At 42.4% G+C, this 14,820-nt stretch overlaps 3 protein-coding genes across 3 annotated transcripts; 2 read left to right on the top strand and 1 right to left on the bottom strand.

Annotated features, from left to right (window-relative positions):
- Nucleotides 1–643: 643 nt before the first annotated feature.
- On the bottom strand, nucleotides 644–2,402 carry LOC108145548 (proteasome subunit alpha type-4). Its single transcript, XM_017271048.2, has 3 exons — nucleotides 2,284–2,402; nucleotides 1,969–2,174; nucleotides 644–1,315 (listed from the first exon to the last, which is right to left on the bottom strand). Exons 1-3 carry the CDS (start codon nucleotides 2,284–2,286, stop codon nucleotides 730–732), a joined length of 795 nt encoding a protein of 264 aa, XP_017126537.1. The 5' UTR covers nucleotides 2,287–2,402; the 3' UTR covers nucleotides 644–729.
- A 301-nt stretch (nucleotides 2,403–2,703) lies between these two features.
- Nucleotides 2,704–5,439, top strand: LOC108145372 (augmin complex subunit dgt3). The gene is made up of 6 exons (XM_017270766.2): nucleotides 2,704–2,806; nucleotides 2,867–3,192; nucleotides 3,595–3,957; nucleotides 4,015–4,680; nucleotides 4,737–4,914; nucleotides 4,985–5,439. The coding sequence occupies exons 1-6, from the start codon at nucleotides 2,744–2,746 to the stop codon at nucleotides 5,126–5,128; spliced, it is 1,740 nt and encodes a 579-aa protein (XP_017126255.2). The 5' UTR covers nucleotides 2,704–2,743; the 3' UTR covers nucleotides 5,129–5,439.
- A 566-nt stretch (nucleotides 5,440–6,005) lies between these two features.
- On the top strand, nucleotides 6,006–14,111 carry LOC108145380 (atrial natriuretic peptide receptor 1). Its single transcript, XM_041709947.1, has 12 exons — nucleotides 6,006–6,050; nucleotides 6,832–7,150; nucleotides 7,223–7,334; nucleotides 7,825–7,990; nucleotides 8,298–8,375; nucleotides 8,612–8,888; nucleotides 10,040–10,595; nucleotides 10,655–10,770; nucleotides 10,826–10,904; nucleotides 11,427–12,070; nucleotides 12,664–12,988; nucleotides 13,044–14,111. The coding sequence occupies exons 2-12, from the start codon at nucleotides 6,856–6,858 to the stop codon at nucleotides 13,876–13,878; spliced, it is 3,483 nt and encodes a 1,160-aa protein (XP_041565881.1). The 5' UTR covers nucleotides 6,006–6,050; nucleotides 6,832–6,855; the 3' UTR covers nucleotides 13,879–14,111.
- Nucleotides 14,112–14,820: the final 709 nt, after the last annotated feature.

Below are 14,820 nucleotides of genomic sequence, written 5' to 3'. Positions count from 1 at the left end.
TGGAACACACCCGCCACCTTCCCTTCTAGGTCAATAGTTCTGCTGGAGTTTCTGGAATTCATTACCGAAAGCCTGAGAGCCGGGTAGCAATTGAAGATACCGGAAACTTACACCTATGTGGTGTTTCTCGCCTTTCCTACCGACAATTGTTTGTACCGCATTGGCCGGCTGTATGGACTTTGCTTCGAAATCCGCGTTATGGCCATGGGACATCGTCTTCTTTTGGCTCCAAGGAACGGGAACCAGGAGCATCACCTTCCGGGACTACTACTCCTTGGACTTCCCCAGAGAACTGCATGAAACTTCATCAAGGCAAATCTGGTTTCGACGCAGTCAGCCATGGAGTGCATCCTTGCTGTATTCAATGCTTTGCCCCTCTTGCTGCTCCTTGCTCCCAAGCTAATCACGGGAATCAGTGCCAAGTAAAGCATTGGGATTCTATCTGCTGACGATCTGATACGTGATAAGTGGTGCTGGTACTGGTACCAGAAATCATGCTCTGGACTGCATCTTATGCCAAAAAATATTTGAGACAAATGCATATTGTATATATGTATAGCCTTTACCCAAAAGAAAATGCATCTTGAATCTATTGATTTTGCCGTCCCCAGTGACAGCACACCCATCCCTATGGGCAGAATGATTGTGGCTTTTTTGAAATTTTATTTCACACTCTCCGAATACAAAAATGAGGATAAACCCTTAATCAATAATTATGCATCCTAGGGATTACTTGGCCGGCTGCTTGGCCTGCTTCTCCTTCTTGGCAGCCTCGGCCTCCGCCTGCACCTTGTTGTATTTCTCGATCAGCTTCTCCACATCGGGCTTCTCCAGGACACTGTATACGGTGGCGTTATCCACGCGCTGCAGCGTGGCCATCTCCACCTTCTCGGGGGTCAGCTTGGTGGTGTCCAGGGTCATGCTGAGCACCTTGACGGCCAGGTCCTTGGCATCCTCCAGCGTTAGCTTAACATTCTCCTTGTCCGCCAGCTCCTGTTTCAGCATGGAGATCGCCGCCCCGAAGTTGTTGCCAATGCAGGTGGCCTTCCAGCCGCCGTAGTTGCCACTCGGATCGGACTGGTACAACTGGTAGCCGTACTTGTTGTCCCATCCCATGTACAGCAGCGACACTCCAAAGGGTCGCTTTCCGCCGTACTGTGTGTACGCCTGTTTGATGTCGCACAAATGCGACACCAGCTGCTCGCAGGGAATCACCTCGCCGTAGCTGAACTGGTAGCGCTGGGCAATCAGACGCAGCTCGGCGGTCAGCACGTTGGCATCGGAGGTGATGCCCGCCACAGAGCAGACCATGTTCCTAAGGGGCGAAAAAGGTTTTAGTTCGGTGGTAGATTAATAAATCAGTTAGATGAAGTAAAATGGTCATCCAGGACTCCAGGTCCTTATTAAGGTACATCTTGTGGTTGTAATTACAAAGGGGAAAATTAAAAAATTTCACTTCCCCGCTAAAAAAAAAGTTAGTGAGTCGTTCTTTTTCTCCTATTTGGCACTTCCCAGGTTTGTAAAGTTAAAAGTCTATACATATATTTTTAGATTTATACAGAACACTATTAAATGTGAAAAAACGAACTTAGACTCTATATATTCGTTAATTTTGCAGAATTTGGAGCAGGAACTTAAAGTCATGGGGATATTTTGTTCTTTTAAATGTACGGCATGTTTTCAGTTCTAGAATATATTTGTTTCAGAGGTTTGGATGAAAGTTTAGATATGAAAACATTCTTACTTGTATGGAAGTATGTATATCATAGATAAACTTAGCTGATTAAATGTAATTCCATTTGCCCCAAAAGGAAGAAGTCGAAAATCACTCTGCGTTTTTGCAAAATCATTAACTAATGCAAATTTGAAGCCACTAACTAGAAAAAATAGTATCGCTTTATGTATAACCAGACAAGTTTTTTAAACCAAGTATTTCAGAGTATTTCAGAGCTTGGAGGCCCAACTTACTCATTCAGGCGGTAGATCTTCTCCGAGGGAATGGCGCTGTCCAGCAGTTTGTTTGTGCTGCGGCACTCGGCGGCCAAAAGGATGCCGTCCTCGGCCAGGATTCCCAGGCAGGTTCCGGCGTGGGAAATGGCCTCCATGGCGTACTCCACCTGGTACAAACGGCCCTCCGGCGAGAAGATCGTGGTGCGGGAATCATAGCGGCGCGCCTAACAAAACAAAGGGAATGCGTATATTAACACGTGTATGATCCTTTCAAGACCATGGGCCTGATGGCCTTAATCGGACCAACACCGGTCACCTGAGCCCCTTACTTACCATTGCTAACGAATATTCTAATTTACAAGTTTATTTTGCAAAACGAACAGAAATTACTTGTCATTCAGTGTAGGGTTGCCAGATGGAGAGCGTCCAAATGCGGGACCAGGGTTGCAAAGTCAAATTCTTGATTGCGTTAGTTCGTTTTTTAAGCTGTTTTGGTATTTTAGTTTTAGTGGTGGACAGTTATGTTAAAATATGTCAATAGTTACACGATAGTAGATGGATTGAACTCTACATGTCGAATGTAGAGGAATTCGAGGAAATTGCTTTAGAAAAGCAACAAGTCGAGGATTGAATTTCTCAACTTATTTATTTAATTTCTTAAATCTGTGGGTAAAAGTTTAAAAATGCAGTAATTCAAGTGTAGTTGTCTAATTGCGCAAGCATCTTTATTATTATTATATCGTCAAATTTCGTCCAATAGTATTGTCACTAATAGCGATGCTTAAAACAATCGATGGTATCGATAGTGAATCTGCTTGCTTTGTTGTATTTTAAAAACATGGGCGATCTGCTGAGCGTGTGTACAAATACACATTTAATTCTTTAAATTACGGTTAATAACGCATTTATTTTGCAGAACTCGTTGTTTAAAAAGCTGGGCGTGGACCACTCGAATCAGTGGATTCTCTACGAAGAGCCGATGGAAAAGTTCTTCAAGTTCCTGTCGGAGAACATCTCGGATGAGAATATCCTCACCGAGCGGCAGGTTCTGGAGCGGAAGGAGATGCAGCAGCGGGGCGAGTGGCTGGGGGAATCGGAGCGGGAGCTGAAGCTGGCTCAGATTGAGTCGGAAAGTCCGGGCCTCCTTGTTTTCACACAGCAGGATGTCGACGCCTTGACCATGGGGATTGAGACGATCAAGGAAGCCTCGAGGGACTATGCCGCACTCCTGGAGGACATGTTGTAAGGAATTTGCTTCTGGCTTTGGGATTTGCAAGCCACAGGTCTAATTTCACATAAATCTGTTGCATTTTAATACAGTTAATAATTTTTTTCTGAATAAGGGTCCTTTTTTTCCGAACTTTATATGCTCTCCGATATTTTTCTTGAGCGAACTGGAAGTGAATATAAACAATTTGGATTGTAGTCAAACTTTACTTTTAAACTGCCAATGTAAACACAACCATTCACATGATTACTTAACACTAGTATTCTTTTTCAAAGTTTTAACAACTCTTTAAGGAACGGAAGGAATTCCCTAAGACTTCCAATATACACAAACTTTTGTTTCTTTCGGATAAAATATTTGAACAAAATACTTTTAAATCTAATACCTTCCCTATATCTAATACCTTCCCTGTGCAGAAACACGAAGCACTCGATAAGCAACCATCTGAGCGAGGTGGAGTGCACTGTTTCGGAGCTGCAAATCAAGGAGAAGGATCTGATTGCTGAGTGCCAGTCCAAGGCTAGACAACTGGAGGAACTGCAGCGGGAGAACTGCCGGCTGAGCGGCGAGGCCAAGAAAGCCTTTACATCGCAGCAGCTGCCGCCCCTTTTCATGCATCAACTACATCTGGAGCAGTATTTCCACAAGTGCGATTCGTTCATGCAATATTTTACGCTGTATGTGAAGGAGAACTTCAAGATCCAGGACTACGATGAGTTCCAGAGCGCGGAGGCAGACCTTTTGCGTGAGAAGAGCAAGTTGGAGGACTTGCAACTTGGGTAAGGACCAAAGTCCTATGACACAAGCAATACACTCGACTGATTCCTCTTTTGCAGCATTCAGTTTTATGCTCTGTCCTACATCAGGACAAAGGCCAAGGCAAAGGCCACGCAGGCTCTGATCGACCAGCTGGATCTTGGCCAAATTCAGTGCCATAGTTTGGCGGATATGGCGCGAGAAATGCATGATCTGCAGCTGCTCAACGAGCATCAGCTGAGCAACATACACGATACGCTCTTAAACGATCTTACCATTCACATTCAGCAACATACTCAGCGGCGTATTGAATTGGTTCTCTTCGAGAACACCAAACTGAAGTTGGACCGAGCGATGCAGCGTCACGAGAGCGACAAGAAGCTGACCAAAATCATATCGGATGCCTTGTCTAATGCGGAATTGCTGTGGATTGCGATTCAGCTGGATTGCGACAAGAAGCGCAACTGTTTGGACACTTCAGAGGAGTTGCGAATCGAGACACAGGCCACCTGGCAGAGAATTCAGACAATGCGATCCATCAATGCCAGCCATCAGGGTATTTGTGCCCAGTTCGTACATGAAATTGCCAGTCTGTTGTCAGCCCATCTTGGGCAAAATGTAAAGTCCACCGAGGCCAAGGCTTGTATTTTTGAATACGAAAAGTTCGGGCGTCTGCTTTCGTACTCTTTTCAGAGCATGCTCGATAGGAAGTCCTGTGTCACTGCCAGGGATCAACTGGCTGAATTGTGAGTTGGAAACTCCTTTCTTCTGTAACTCAGTAACATTCAAAATTATCTTTTAGAGAGCGCTTGGAGCAGACTCTTCGACCCTTTGTCTACAATTCCCCCCTTGTGCAGCCTATGTTCGAGAATGTGCGGTATTTGGGCGCCATTTACAATGTCACCCAGCAACAAAGTCGTCTCGATGAGGCTGTGCGATCCCTGCGCACGGATTTCCTAGAAAACGTCGTCGGGCGCATTGTAAGTTTAATTTTGGCCAAAGTCGTAGCATCAACGCCGTTAATCAATTTATTTATTTCGATCATTTAAGGAGAGGGATAAGCTTTGGCGCTATAGCGTGCTTCTATGGATTTGGTTTCTCACTGAACCGCAGCGCGTGATATATGCAATTGACGAGGTGAAAAAGGCAGCCGCTGCTGTAGCCCGCCCTGGTGGCGGTCTGCAGCGTAAATGAATGTAGTTGACAGCGAATCTGGTCAGTCAATGAATGTTAAGTTAATCAAAAAATGTATACAATTTGAAGAAAATTTGTCATTTTTGGAATTATTAATAATGAACTATTGTTTAGTTGGGAGTGGCTGTGGAAATGTGGTTTTCTATATCCTTGTACTGAATTTGTGGATAATAGTTTAGAGTAATTTAAATGGACTCCACGCCATCAGCCTCTTTCGGTAACTCTTTCAACAAAATTAAAATAAAACAGAATTTATAACCTTATATGCACCTTCCAATTATACCATTTGTATAATATATTAAATTAAATAACGTCTTAACATTTACCTTAAATATAAAAGTACCGAATATATTAAGGCAAGGACTCCCTGCATTGTTGCTTGCTATCTATTTTTAATTCTTCTCTATTAGCACAATTAAACACTCTTATTTTAAAACCCATCTCTGGTTTACCCGTCCACATTCAACTACAAGATGTCGGTTCCGGATTGACATAACTTTATTTGCAATTAAATGCACCCTTCAAACTGCTATTTTCTTGGATTTTTACTAAACACCAGGCAAATTAAGACACTGTCGTCTTAAAGCAGTCTACACGAGGTCCACCGAAGAGACACATTAATTGCTGGAGGCACGCGACGGCGTTTCCAAACGACTGCCATTCAAATGAGTCCGATGAGCAACAAGTGAGGCCATAAAACCTTGCCCGCCTAACCTAGAGATTCACTTTCCGGCTAGACGAAGCCAGTTGGCCAGCGAATTGCTGGCCTCCCATTGGCCCAAAGCGATTCGGCTGACAGGACGAATGGTTCCGAGCCGTGGTCCTGGCATATATAAAAGGACCAACAGTTTTGGCCGCTGCCTCATTCGATTGACGTGCTTCGGGCAAGATTTCCCCTCTTATCCTTCGGTGATACAACTCGGTACGGTAAAGTGAAGTGTTTGTTTTTAAAAAATTAAAAAAAAGTGTATTAAGTCTTTGGGAACTTTTAATTCTTTAAGTTCTTTAAGGACCTTTAATTTAAAGATGTGCCGAAAGGACCGAAAACAGCTTAAACATTTTCGAGCTTTAAGTGGATAATTATTTGCGCCTCATTACTTCTCATTGCAATTTGAATTAATTTCAAATTTCCATGAAACCCTTGAAAACTAAGAACTGCGTGTGAATATTAAAGATCTAGGAAGATTTTTGGGCCAGAGAATAACCATAAAATTAAATCAGTGGATGGATGTGCTTTTATGTGATTAATTTTTAAATTGAATGCTTTTTGAGATAATTGATTCTTATTTTCACTGTAATAAATCTCTGCGATTTCTTTGGTCCAGTCATGTATTTGAAGGCTCTGGAAATTGATGTTTGAAATTAAATTAACGTTACTTCTATAAGTTGAATTAAAATATTATTAAAATTACAAATTATTATCCTTTTATTTAAGAACTGTAAGGGCAATTGGTTTGCTGATTAAAATTGTTGATCAAAAAATTCTATTTATAATTTCTTTTTCTATATCAATTAATTTGAATAAATATCTAATAGACTTCAGTTTTTATATTACAGTATATTTTTATGTACATAACTACGGAAATGTAGAAAGTTAAACAAATTCCTTAAATGTATTTCAAACATCAATGTTAATTATAAGAAGCAGATAACTTTTGCAAAATGAGTGGCTGTGATGGGATAAAATATTTCTTTTGAAATAGTCATTTGCTTGGGAAGTCCTCGAAATGCACCTGTTTCGAATCAGCATCCACGCGTCCTTCCTGCTGTTCGTCGGATCCTTCAGTGCCCATCCCAATCCCAGGCGCAACGAGATCTCTTGGGAGGACGTGAATAAGGATCTGAGTCTGGATACCACCACGTCGATGGCGGGGTATAATGGCAATGATACGGGGCCAGAGGTGAAAGTGTTCGAGAGGAGTAGGGAGTCCAAATCCCTTCAACTTCCTAGGTACACTGAAGTGGGCGAAATGGGCCAGATGCGTGTCTACAATGTTGGCGTACTTATGGCCTCTCATTTGGGTAAGTGCGTGGCTTTGGCATTTGGTTCTAACATTGTTGATGACCTGACCACTGGCCATTGGCTATTACCAGATTCCCCATTCGATCTGGAACGCTGTGGACCGGCCGTGGATTTGGCCTTGGAAGAAATCAACAAGGTATTTCTGAGGCCCCACAACATAACGCTGTTGAAGAAGAAGGGCAGGTTAGTGCAGCAACCTTTATTAGCAATTAAGAAGAACACCTCGAGTTCGACTATATTACATATAAACGTACAAATTACCACTTCCAATATATAACGTATACGTACTGTGGGCAAAAAAGTTGAAGTACACTTTGCATTAAAACTACAAATTAAATGTTCGTAATCGTATATGTCCAATAAATTAGGAACCACCTAAATGTGGTTTGTTTTAAGGATAAATACTTGCTCTTTAATAATTTTTGTTATATACAAATCGGATAATTTTTTGGAAAATGTTGAGCAATGTTCATTATTTTAATGACTAATTAATTATCATTATGATTGCAAAGGACTTGGACCTGTTGTCTTGCTTTGTACAATTTTTTTTTTATATATTAAGCTGTCTCAAAGTATTTATTAAATGTTTCTGTAAATCGTATACAAAATTCCGGTTTGCAAGTTGGTTTTGCATATTTAACTTTCTAGCCGACCCTCTGTTTCCCCATTTTAGCTACCCATCGTGCTCGGGCGCCCGGGCTCCGGGACTTGCTGCAGACATGCACTTCCAGGACGACGTAATCGCCTTCATTGGACCAGCCTGCGCCTTTGCCCTTGAGCCGGTGGCACGTCTGGCCGCCTATTGGAACACACCCATCATCACCGGCATGGGGGATCAGGTGAGGATGGGAGAGGATTCCCGAGTCGCGTGTCAAGCGACGCAGCACGCCGCTTTCAATTATGTGGCCTCCGACCCTGAAGAATACGGAAGCCCAAGCTTAGCTTAGCTCCACATCCGGACTCTATCTCTGCCGTACCCCCACGCACAGCCACAGCCAGAAGCAATCACATTTAGCCGTCTTAATTGCCGTGGTCGTACTCTTGACATTGGCAATTAAATGGTTTTCGGCTTGCTCTTTAATTTGCATTTAAGTTTTCCCGTGTTATTGACAAATGGCATTTTCCCCCTCGCCCACCTGCTGCCAGCCACCTTCCTCGGAAGGTGAGCTCACGGTGACTTCTGGAATCCTGGGAAGGATACATAAGTGGAAGAATGAGAATACGGTATGTCCTGCATGCAATAGAATTATCAATATTCTTGAGACACTTTAATGTCTATTCGATATTGATAAACTATAACTACACATTTTACAAAACCCTATTATCTAAGCAACTCAAATTAAAAGATTTAATGGATTTAATGGAGTTTTGTTTGACACCTCAACACATTTGCCTGGCTTGAACCATTCCTGGCTTGAGCAACGGGCTACTAGCCCTCTCGATACTCTTACTCCTTGCAGGGCATGTTCAAGGACAAGTCCAAGTACCCAACCCTCACCAGGATGTCCTACTGCCAGTGCCGGCTCATCCTCGTCTTCGCCAGCGTCTTTCGGCAGTTCAACTGGAAGCATGTGGCCCTGCTAGTGGACAGATCGGAGCTCTTCTCGTGGACAGTGGGCAAGAACCTGGAGTACGGACTGCGGCAGGAGGGACTACTGAGTTTTGTAAGGGAGCTCAATGGGAATGAGGAGGAGATCTACGAGAACTATCTAAAGGATGCCAGCATGTATGCAAGAGGTGAATTTGGGGCTACAGGATATACACCATATACACTCTTAAGTACTCCTAACAGCCAGTCAACAAAATAGTCCTTGCAAAAAAGCTTTTTCATAAACTGAATATTTATATGTTTATTAAATTTAAATGAAGTAAGCCAACTTTAAATGTCTTGTATTCGCGTTTTCTTCATTGAAGTATTAACTCTTGTTTATTGTTATAAAAACATTTTTAATTGTAAAAACTTAGGGTTAACTCTCAATGATTTGCCATTACACAAACCTGTTTTTACTTTTCCATAATATTTTACTTTATTTTAATTGGACAAAAAATAGTAAAAGATAATAATTTAGGACTTTAGGTGTTTTTTTTGGTCAAAAAACAAAATCCGAAAGAGTTCTTTCGTTGTAACTTGGACAAAATTAGACGTATAGCCATAAGAGAGACTGTTTTGCATAGTTGGCGACCTACACTACCCATCCACAATCGGTTTAGAAAAATGAATTTTGTTTTGGTGCAAGAACAGATTTTTAAAAATCGATTTTTTTAAGAAATTCATTTTATGACCTATTTTTGCATTTTTGATAAGGGTGGGGGTCATCAATTTTTTCAAAAATCTGAAAATCTGAAAAATTTTTAACTGCGAATGCCATTTGATAGTCAATTTAATGACGAATTCAGCGATGTTTGACATTCCATCATTTGACTATTACTTCTCAGCGTTTCGATATAAAAACTGAATTTTTGTATTATATACTATATGTCGCATATTCCAAAGACATGGTCAATGTTGTTAGCCTTAGACTTTTTTTTGTAATGCGATACCAATCTACAAGTCTTTTTCAGCAATAAACCAATTAAGAAATTTAAATGAAAAAAGCTACATAAATAAAAAGTGGTTATTTACTCTTAAATATCATTGAAAATGGTTCGTGGAAATTTCAAAAGAATCGGTTTTGTGATCTTCTGTATTGTTAAAAGTAGTTAATGAACACATATTTTTTTATACAAGTTGTTATATTAAACAGAGGAAAATTAAATTGATGTAACCCATATACAAAATTCGGACTTAAACTGCTTTAGGTTGATAAAAAATGTTTAAAAATAAATTGCAAAAATTTTTACTGTTGTTACTTACTAACAAACCTCTTTCTGCTTTCCAAAACGGCCAGTTGTGATCCTGTCAGTACGCGGAGTTTTGGTGCGCAAATTCATGCTGGCGGCTCACAGTCTGGGCATGACCAACGGCGAGTGGGTCTTCCTGGACGTCGAGATCTTCCAAAGCGACTACTGGGGCGACAAGGGCTGGGAGATGAAGGACGAGCACGATGCCAAGGCGCGCAAGGCGTATGAGGCCCTTCTAAGGGTCAGCCTGCTGCAGCCGACGAGTCCCAAGTTCCAGGACTTTGCCGACAATGTGCGGGAGAACGCGCTCTACGACTACAACTATACGTTTGGCGAGGGCGAGGAGGTGAACTTCTTCATCGGAGCCTTCTACGACGGGGTCTACCTGCTGGGCATGGCCTTGAACGAGACCCTCACCGAGGGCGGCGACATCCGGGATGGGGTCAACATTACGAGGCGGATGTGGAACCGCACCTTCGAGGGCATCACTGGGCACGTGCGAATCGACGACAACGGCGACCGAGATGCGGACTACTCCATTCTGGATCTGGACCCAATCAACGGAAAGTTCTCGGTCGTGGCCCATTACTCCGGTGTTCACAAGTGAGAAATCAAGTTTAAGCTTTAAGAGACATACTCCAATCCCTAATCTTTCCTTGAAGAGAATATGCGGCTGTTCATGGCAAGAAGATTCATTGGCCAGGTGGACGCGAGGAGCCACCACCTGATGTGCCCCCCTGTGGTTTTCTGGGCAACTCGACGGATTGCCTTGGAAACTGTAAGACGCACCTGATTGTGATATCCACATTTATAGTATCACTTGCTATTTACAGTATCGACCATTATGTACTCCATATTCGGCTTGGCCCTGTTTTTGGGTCTTGTTTTTCTGGTTATTTGCCTTCTACAAAAGTAAGTCACTTGAATTGGCTATAAGATTAAGTCTAAGGATGGACTTAATATTTTGTTTTGTGAAATAATTGTCAATCAATTTTAATCATTACTGCAGTATTGTTATTATTTTACTTACTTCATTTTCCAAAAGTAAGTCACTAAAACCAAGTATAGGATTAAATATTTATTCAAGCCATATATTTTATGGTATGAACAATACTATTAAGATACATGGCATGGCAACCATAAGTGTTAAAATAATTGCTTAAATATCAAGTAATTCGTTTAAAATTCGTTTCAAATAGTTTAGAAGTTTTAAGCCAATGGTTTAAAGACTCATTATCTTGTACCCTTTACACAAACTTTAAAAAAACCTCAAGTTGAAGATCGGATAAGTAATTGAGGACCTGTACCTGCGATTGTTAGGTCAAGTCGTATTCGCTACATTCTGATCTAAAAAAAAAAAAATGATACGACGTTTTATTTGATTTTGATTAATAGTGAAAATAAAATTAATACAAATGAGTATTCCGTTTTAAGGCAGATGAAGCTTAGCAAGGAGCTGAACAACATGACCTGGCGCGTTCGTCCCGACGACGTCCTGATCGAGATGGGGGGCATGTTTGGGTCCAAGGGCGGACTGCAGCGCCTGGATGTGGAGAATATCTCGCTGCAGCAGTTCGGGATCCACTCGGGCCGCGCCTCGATTGCCAGTTTCACCTCCCTGCCGCCGCAGGTGTACACCACCATCGGGCAGTTCAAGGGCGAGCGGGTGGCCATCAAGAAGGTGAATGTGAAGAAGGTGGATCTGACTCCCCAGTTGCTCTGGGAGATCAAGCAGGCGCGGGACGTGAGCCACGAGAATACGGTGCGATTTGTGGGCGCCTGCATCGATCTGCCCCGGCCCACGGTGCTCATCCTAACCGAGTATTGCTCGAGAGGCAGCTTGAAGGACGTGCTGGAGAACGAGGCCATCGAACTGGACTGGAACTTCCGCATGTCGCTCATCCACGACATCGTCAAGGGCATGAACTATCTGCACAACAGCGATGTAGCCGCCCATGGAAAGCTGCGGTCCTGCAATTGCCTCATAGACGGACGATTCGTCCTAAAGATCTCCGATTTTGGACTCAGAACGCTGACCACACCCTCCGATTTCGTGCGGGATCAAAACTACTATCTGAGTGAGTTGGCCCATTATGCCTACGTATTTTCTAGACATCCAACGTTTTTGGCTACCTTTTAAGTTGCAGTGAACGCAAAAATTAAAAAAAAATATGTGTATATATATAATTTTTGTAGCATCAATTCAAAATTAGTTAGTTATGCATTTTAGTCGCTGAAACAGCGTATCTTAAGCTCGAATTTTTAAAAAACCTTTGTCGAAACCAGCCGGATTGGACGACTTTGGGATCAATCGGAATATTAAAATTACATTGTTTAAAATTTATATTTTTTTTAAAGAAGATTTCCTTTTTGCATAGCTGCAAGGGTATATAAACTTCGGATTGCCGAGGTTTGCCAACTTTCTTATTTATGATTAAACTGGTTTTGATTATAGACTGTATAATACTGAAAATTTTAATGATAGTATACGTTTGTAAAAGATTTCGGTGTACCTTATCCTAATCTGACCACAAAAATAGTACAAAAGAAATAAATATTTAAAAGCCGAGATAATACACACTGGGCATTGTTGTTGAAGAATTTCGTTTATCTTAATTTTACGTTCATTTCTATTTTCATTTTGGACCTCATTGATATTTAATCGTTTTAGAGCTTCTGTGGATTGCCCCCGAGCTCCTGCCACTTACCTCCATTCCGGGCTGCTGTCCGGCCACGCAGCGTGGCGATGTCTACTCGTTTGGCATAATTCTGGAGGAGATTGTCAATCGCGGCGGACCGTATCAGGAAGCCCGTCAGCAGATGGATGTACACACGATCTTGCACAAAGTACGGCAGTGCAACGGATTCCGGCCACTTATCCGGGAACGTGAATGTCCGCCGGACCTGCTGGAACTGATGGAAAAGTGCTGGGCGGACAACCAGGAGGAAAGGCCCACCTTCTCCACAATCCGCGGTAATATTCGCACCATAATGAAGTGAGTGTTCACTTTTATAGTATTCTCCCGCTTATGTGTGCTTAATCCCAAACAGGGGCTTCTGTGAGAATCTGATGGACGATCTACTGAACCGCATGGAACAGTATGCCAATAATTTGGAGAGCCTCGTGGAGGAGAAAACCCGCCAGCTGAGCCTGGAGAAACAGCGCACGGAGGAGCTGCTCTACCAGATTCTTCCACGTCCCGTGGCCCAGCAACTAATGGCCGGCGATCTCGTGGAGCCGGAGGAGTTCAGTAGCGTGACCATATACTTCAGTGACATCGTTGGCTTCACGGAACTCTGTGCGCGCAGCAGTCCCATGGATGTGGTGAACTTCTTGAACGATCTGTACAGCACCTTCGACCGGATCATTGGATTCTACGATGTGTATAAGGTGGAGACTATTGGGGATGCGTATCTGGTGGTCTCTGGACTACCCGAGCCCAATGGGGATAAGCATGCCCGCGAGATTGCTCTGATGGCGCTGGACATCCTGCAGGCCGTCAGTTCCTTTAATCTGCGCCACAAGCCGGAGTACAAAATCCAGATTAGAATTGGGATGCACTCGGGATCAGTTTGCGCCGGTGTTGTGGGCAAGAAGATGCCACATTACTGCCTCTTTGGGGACACGGTCAACACGGCGTCGAGGATGGAGAGCACGGGGCAGCCGGGCAAGATTCACGTTTCGTCGGCCACCAAGGCCATCCTGGACAAGTTCGGCACCTTCCAGATGGAGCATCGTGGCGATGTGGAGCTGAAGGGCAAGGGCACGGTCACCACCTATTGGCTAAACAGCACCACCGAGGGCGAGGCCCGACCGCCCACTCCCCAGATCCAGGCCACCGACGAGGTGCCCTTCCCACTGCTTTTCGCCGGCATGGGAAAATAGTCTTCTGAACGCCATGCAAATTATTACTTAAATCGATCTCTTAAAAATCAGTATTATACAGGGACGTTCGAAGAGTTCTATTTCAAACAAAATCCAATTGCAAATCAAATATTTGTGTCACTTTCAATTTTGTATAAGCATTTTAAAGCCATCTTGAGAGTGGCTAATAGCCTATAAAAATTTCCAAAAAATCAAACATTTTTCAGACCAACCGTCCAGAAATTTGTCTGAGATTTCCGGAACCATCCCTGTTAAAAAATATTTTAGACGAATGTTTTATATTTTATTAATTAAAATAAATAACTGCTTTTACTGTTTTCAAAAGTAGTTTATTCATTATGATTTTATTTATTTTTAAATCAAGCAAAAAGCTTAAAGTTTTGCTTAGTAAATATTAATTTTGTCTGAGTAAAGTTTTTACTTTCTTAATCAAAAACTTAATATAATAAAAGTTTCATACACAAATTTTGTTCCCCAGGCATTCTGTATTTATAAAAATAATCATTTCATAAGGTTATTAACTGAAGTTAGTATAAAGATTAATATGGTAACAATCCAGAATAATCAATGTGCGAACGTTGGCATTTCGCTTAAATTCCGATTATATATGGAATTTTAAGGATTTAAGCTTTCAAGAACGAAAAAGCTATTGGCGGGAAAAGCGTGATAAGAAGCTTTCGAGAATGGGATAATATTATCGGTCACTTATCCTGGGTAAAAGCTTTCCATCCGTTTTCCCAGCTCCGGGCCATCAGCTGTTCGAGCTGAAAGCGCTTTTCCGCAGGGGGAGGATAACTGTATTTGCGCATAGCCGACGAAAGAGGAATAGGCACAAAAACAAAGTTTTGCAAAAGCGGAAATACCACTTTAAATGAGTCCTTAAATCGAGTCAATTGACTTTTTAGAATGAACAAGAACCATCCGCGGGAGGAGCGGCAGTCG

The sequence above is a fragment of the Drosophila elegans genome, unplaced genomic scaffold (assembly GCF_018152505.1).
Source record: "Drosophila elegans isolate 14027-0461.03 unplaced genomic scaffold, ASM1815250v1 contig_520, whole genome shotgun sequence".
In the NCBI taxonomy this organism is placed as follows: Eukaryota; Metazoa; Arthropoda; class Insecta; order Diptera; family Drosophilidae; genus Drosophila; species Drosophila elegans.
Note: the sequence above shows the minus strand (reverse complement) of the source record. Positions and strands in the feature narration are given on the sequence as shown.

Excerpts from the sequence above, each read along its gene's own strand:
- LOC108145548 (XM_017271048.2), bottom strand. Across the intron at positions 1,316-1,968 it reads AAGATCTACCGCCTGAATGA|GAACATGGTCTGCTCTGTGG; the intron begins GTAAGTTGGGCC and ends TTCGCCCCTTAG.
- LOC108145372 (XM_017270766.2), top strand. The coding sequence starts at position 2,744 with ATGGTATCGATAGTGAATCTGCTTGCTTTGTTGTATTTTAAAAACATG. Across the intron at positions 2,807-2,866 it reads ACATGGGCGATCTGCTGAGC|AACTCGTTGTTTAAAAAGCT; the intron begins GTGTGTACAAAT and ends TTTATTTTGCAG. Across the intron at positions 4,915-4,984 it reads AAAACGTCGTCGGGCGCATT|GAGAGGGATAAGCTTTGGCG; the intron begins GTAAGTTTAATT and ends CGATCATTTAAG.
- LOC108145380 (XM_041709947.1), top strand. The coding sequence starts at position 6,856 with ATGCACCTGTTTCGAATCAGCATCCACGCGTCCTTCCTGCTGTTCGTC. Across the intron at positions 10,771-10,825 it reads GACGGATTGCCTTGGAAACT|TATCGACCATTATGTACTCC; the intron begins GTAAGACGCACC and ends TGCTATTTACAG. Across the intron at positions 10,905-11,426 it reads GTTATTTGCCTTCTACAAAA|GCAGATGAAGCTTAGCAAGG; the intron begins GTAAGTCACTTG and ends TTCCGTTTTAAG.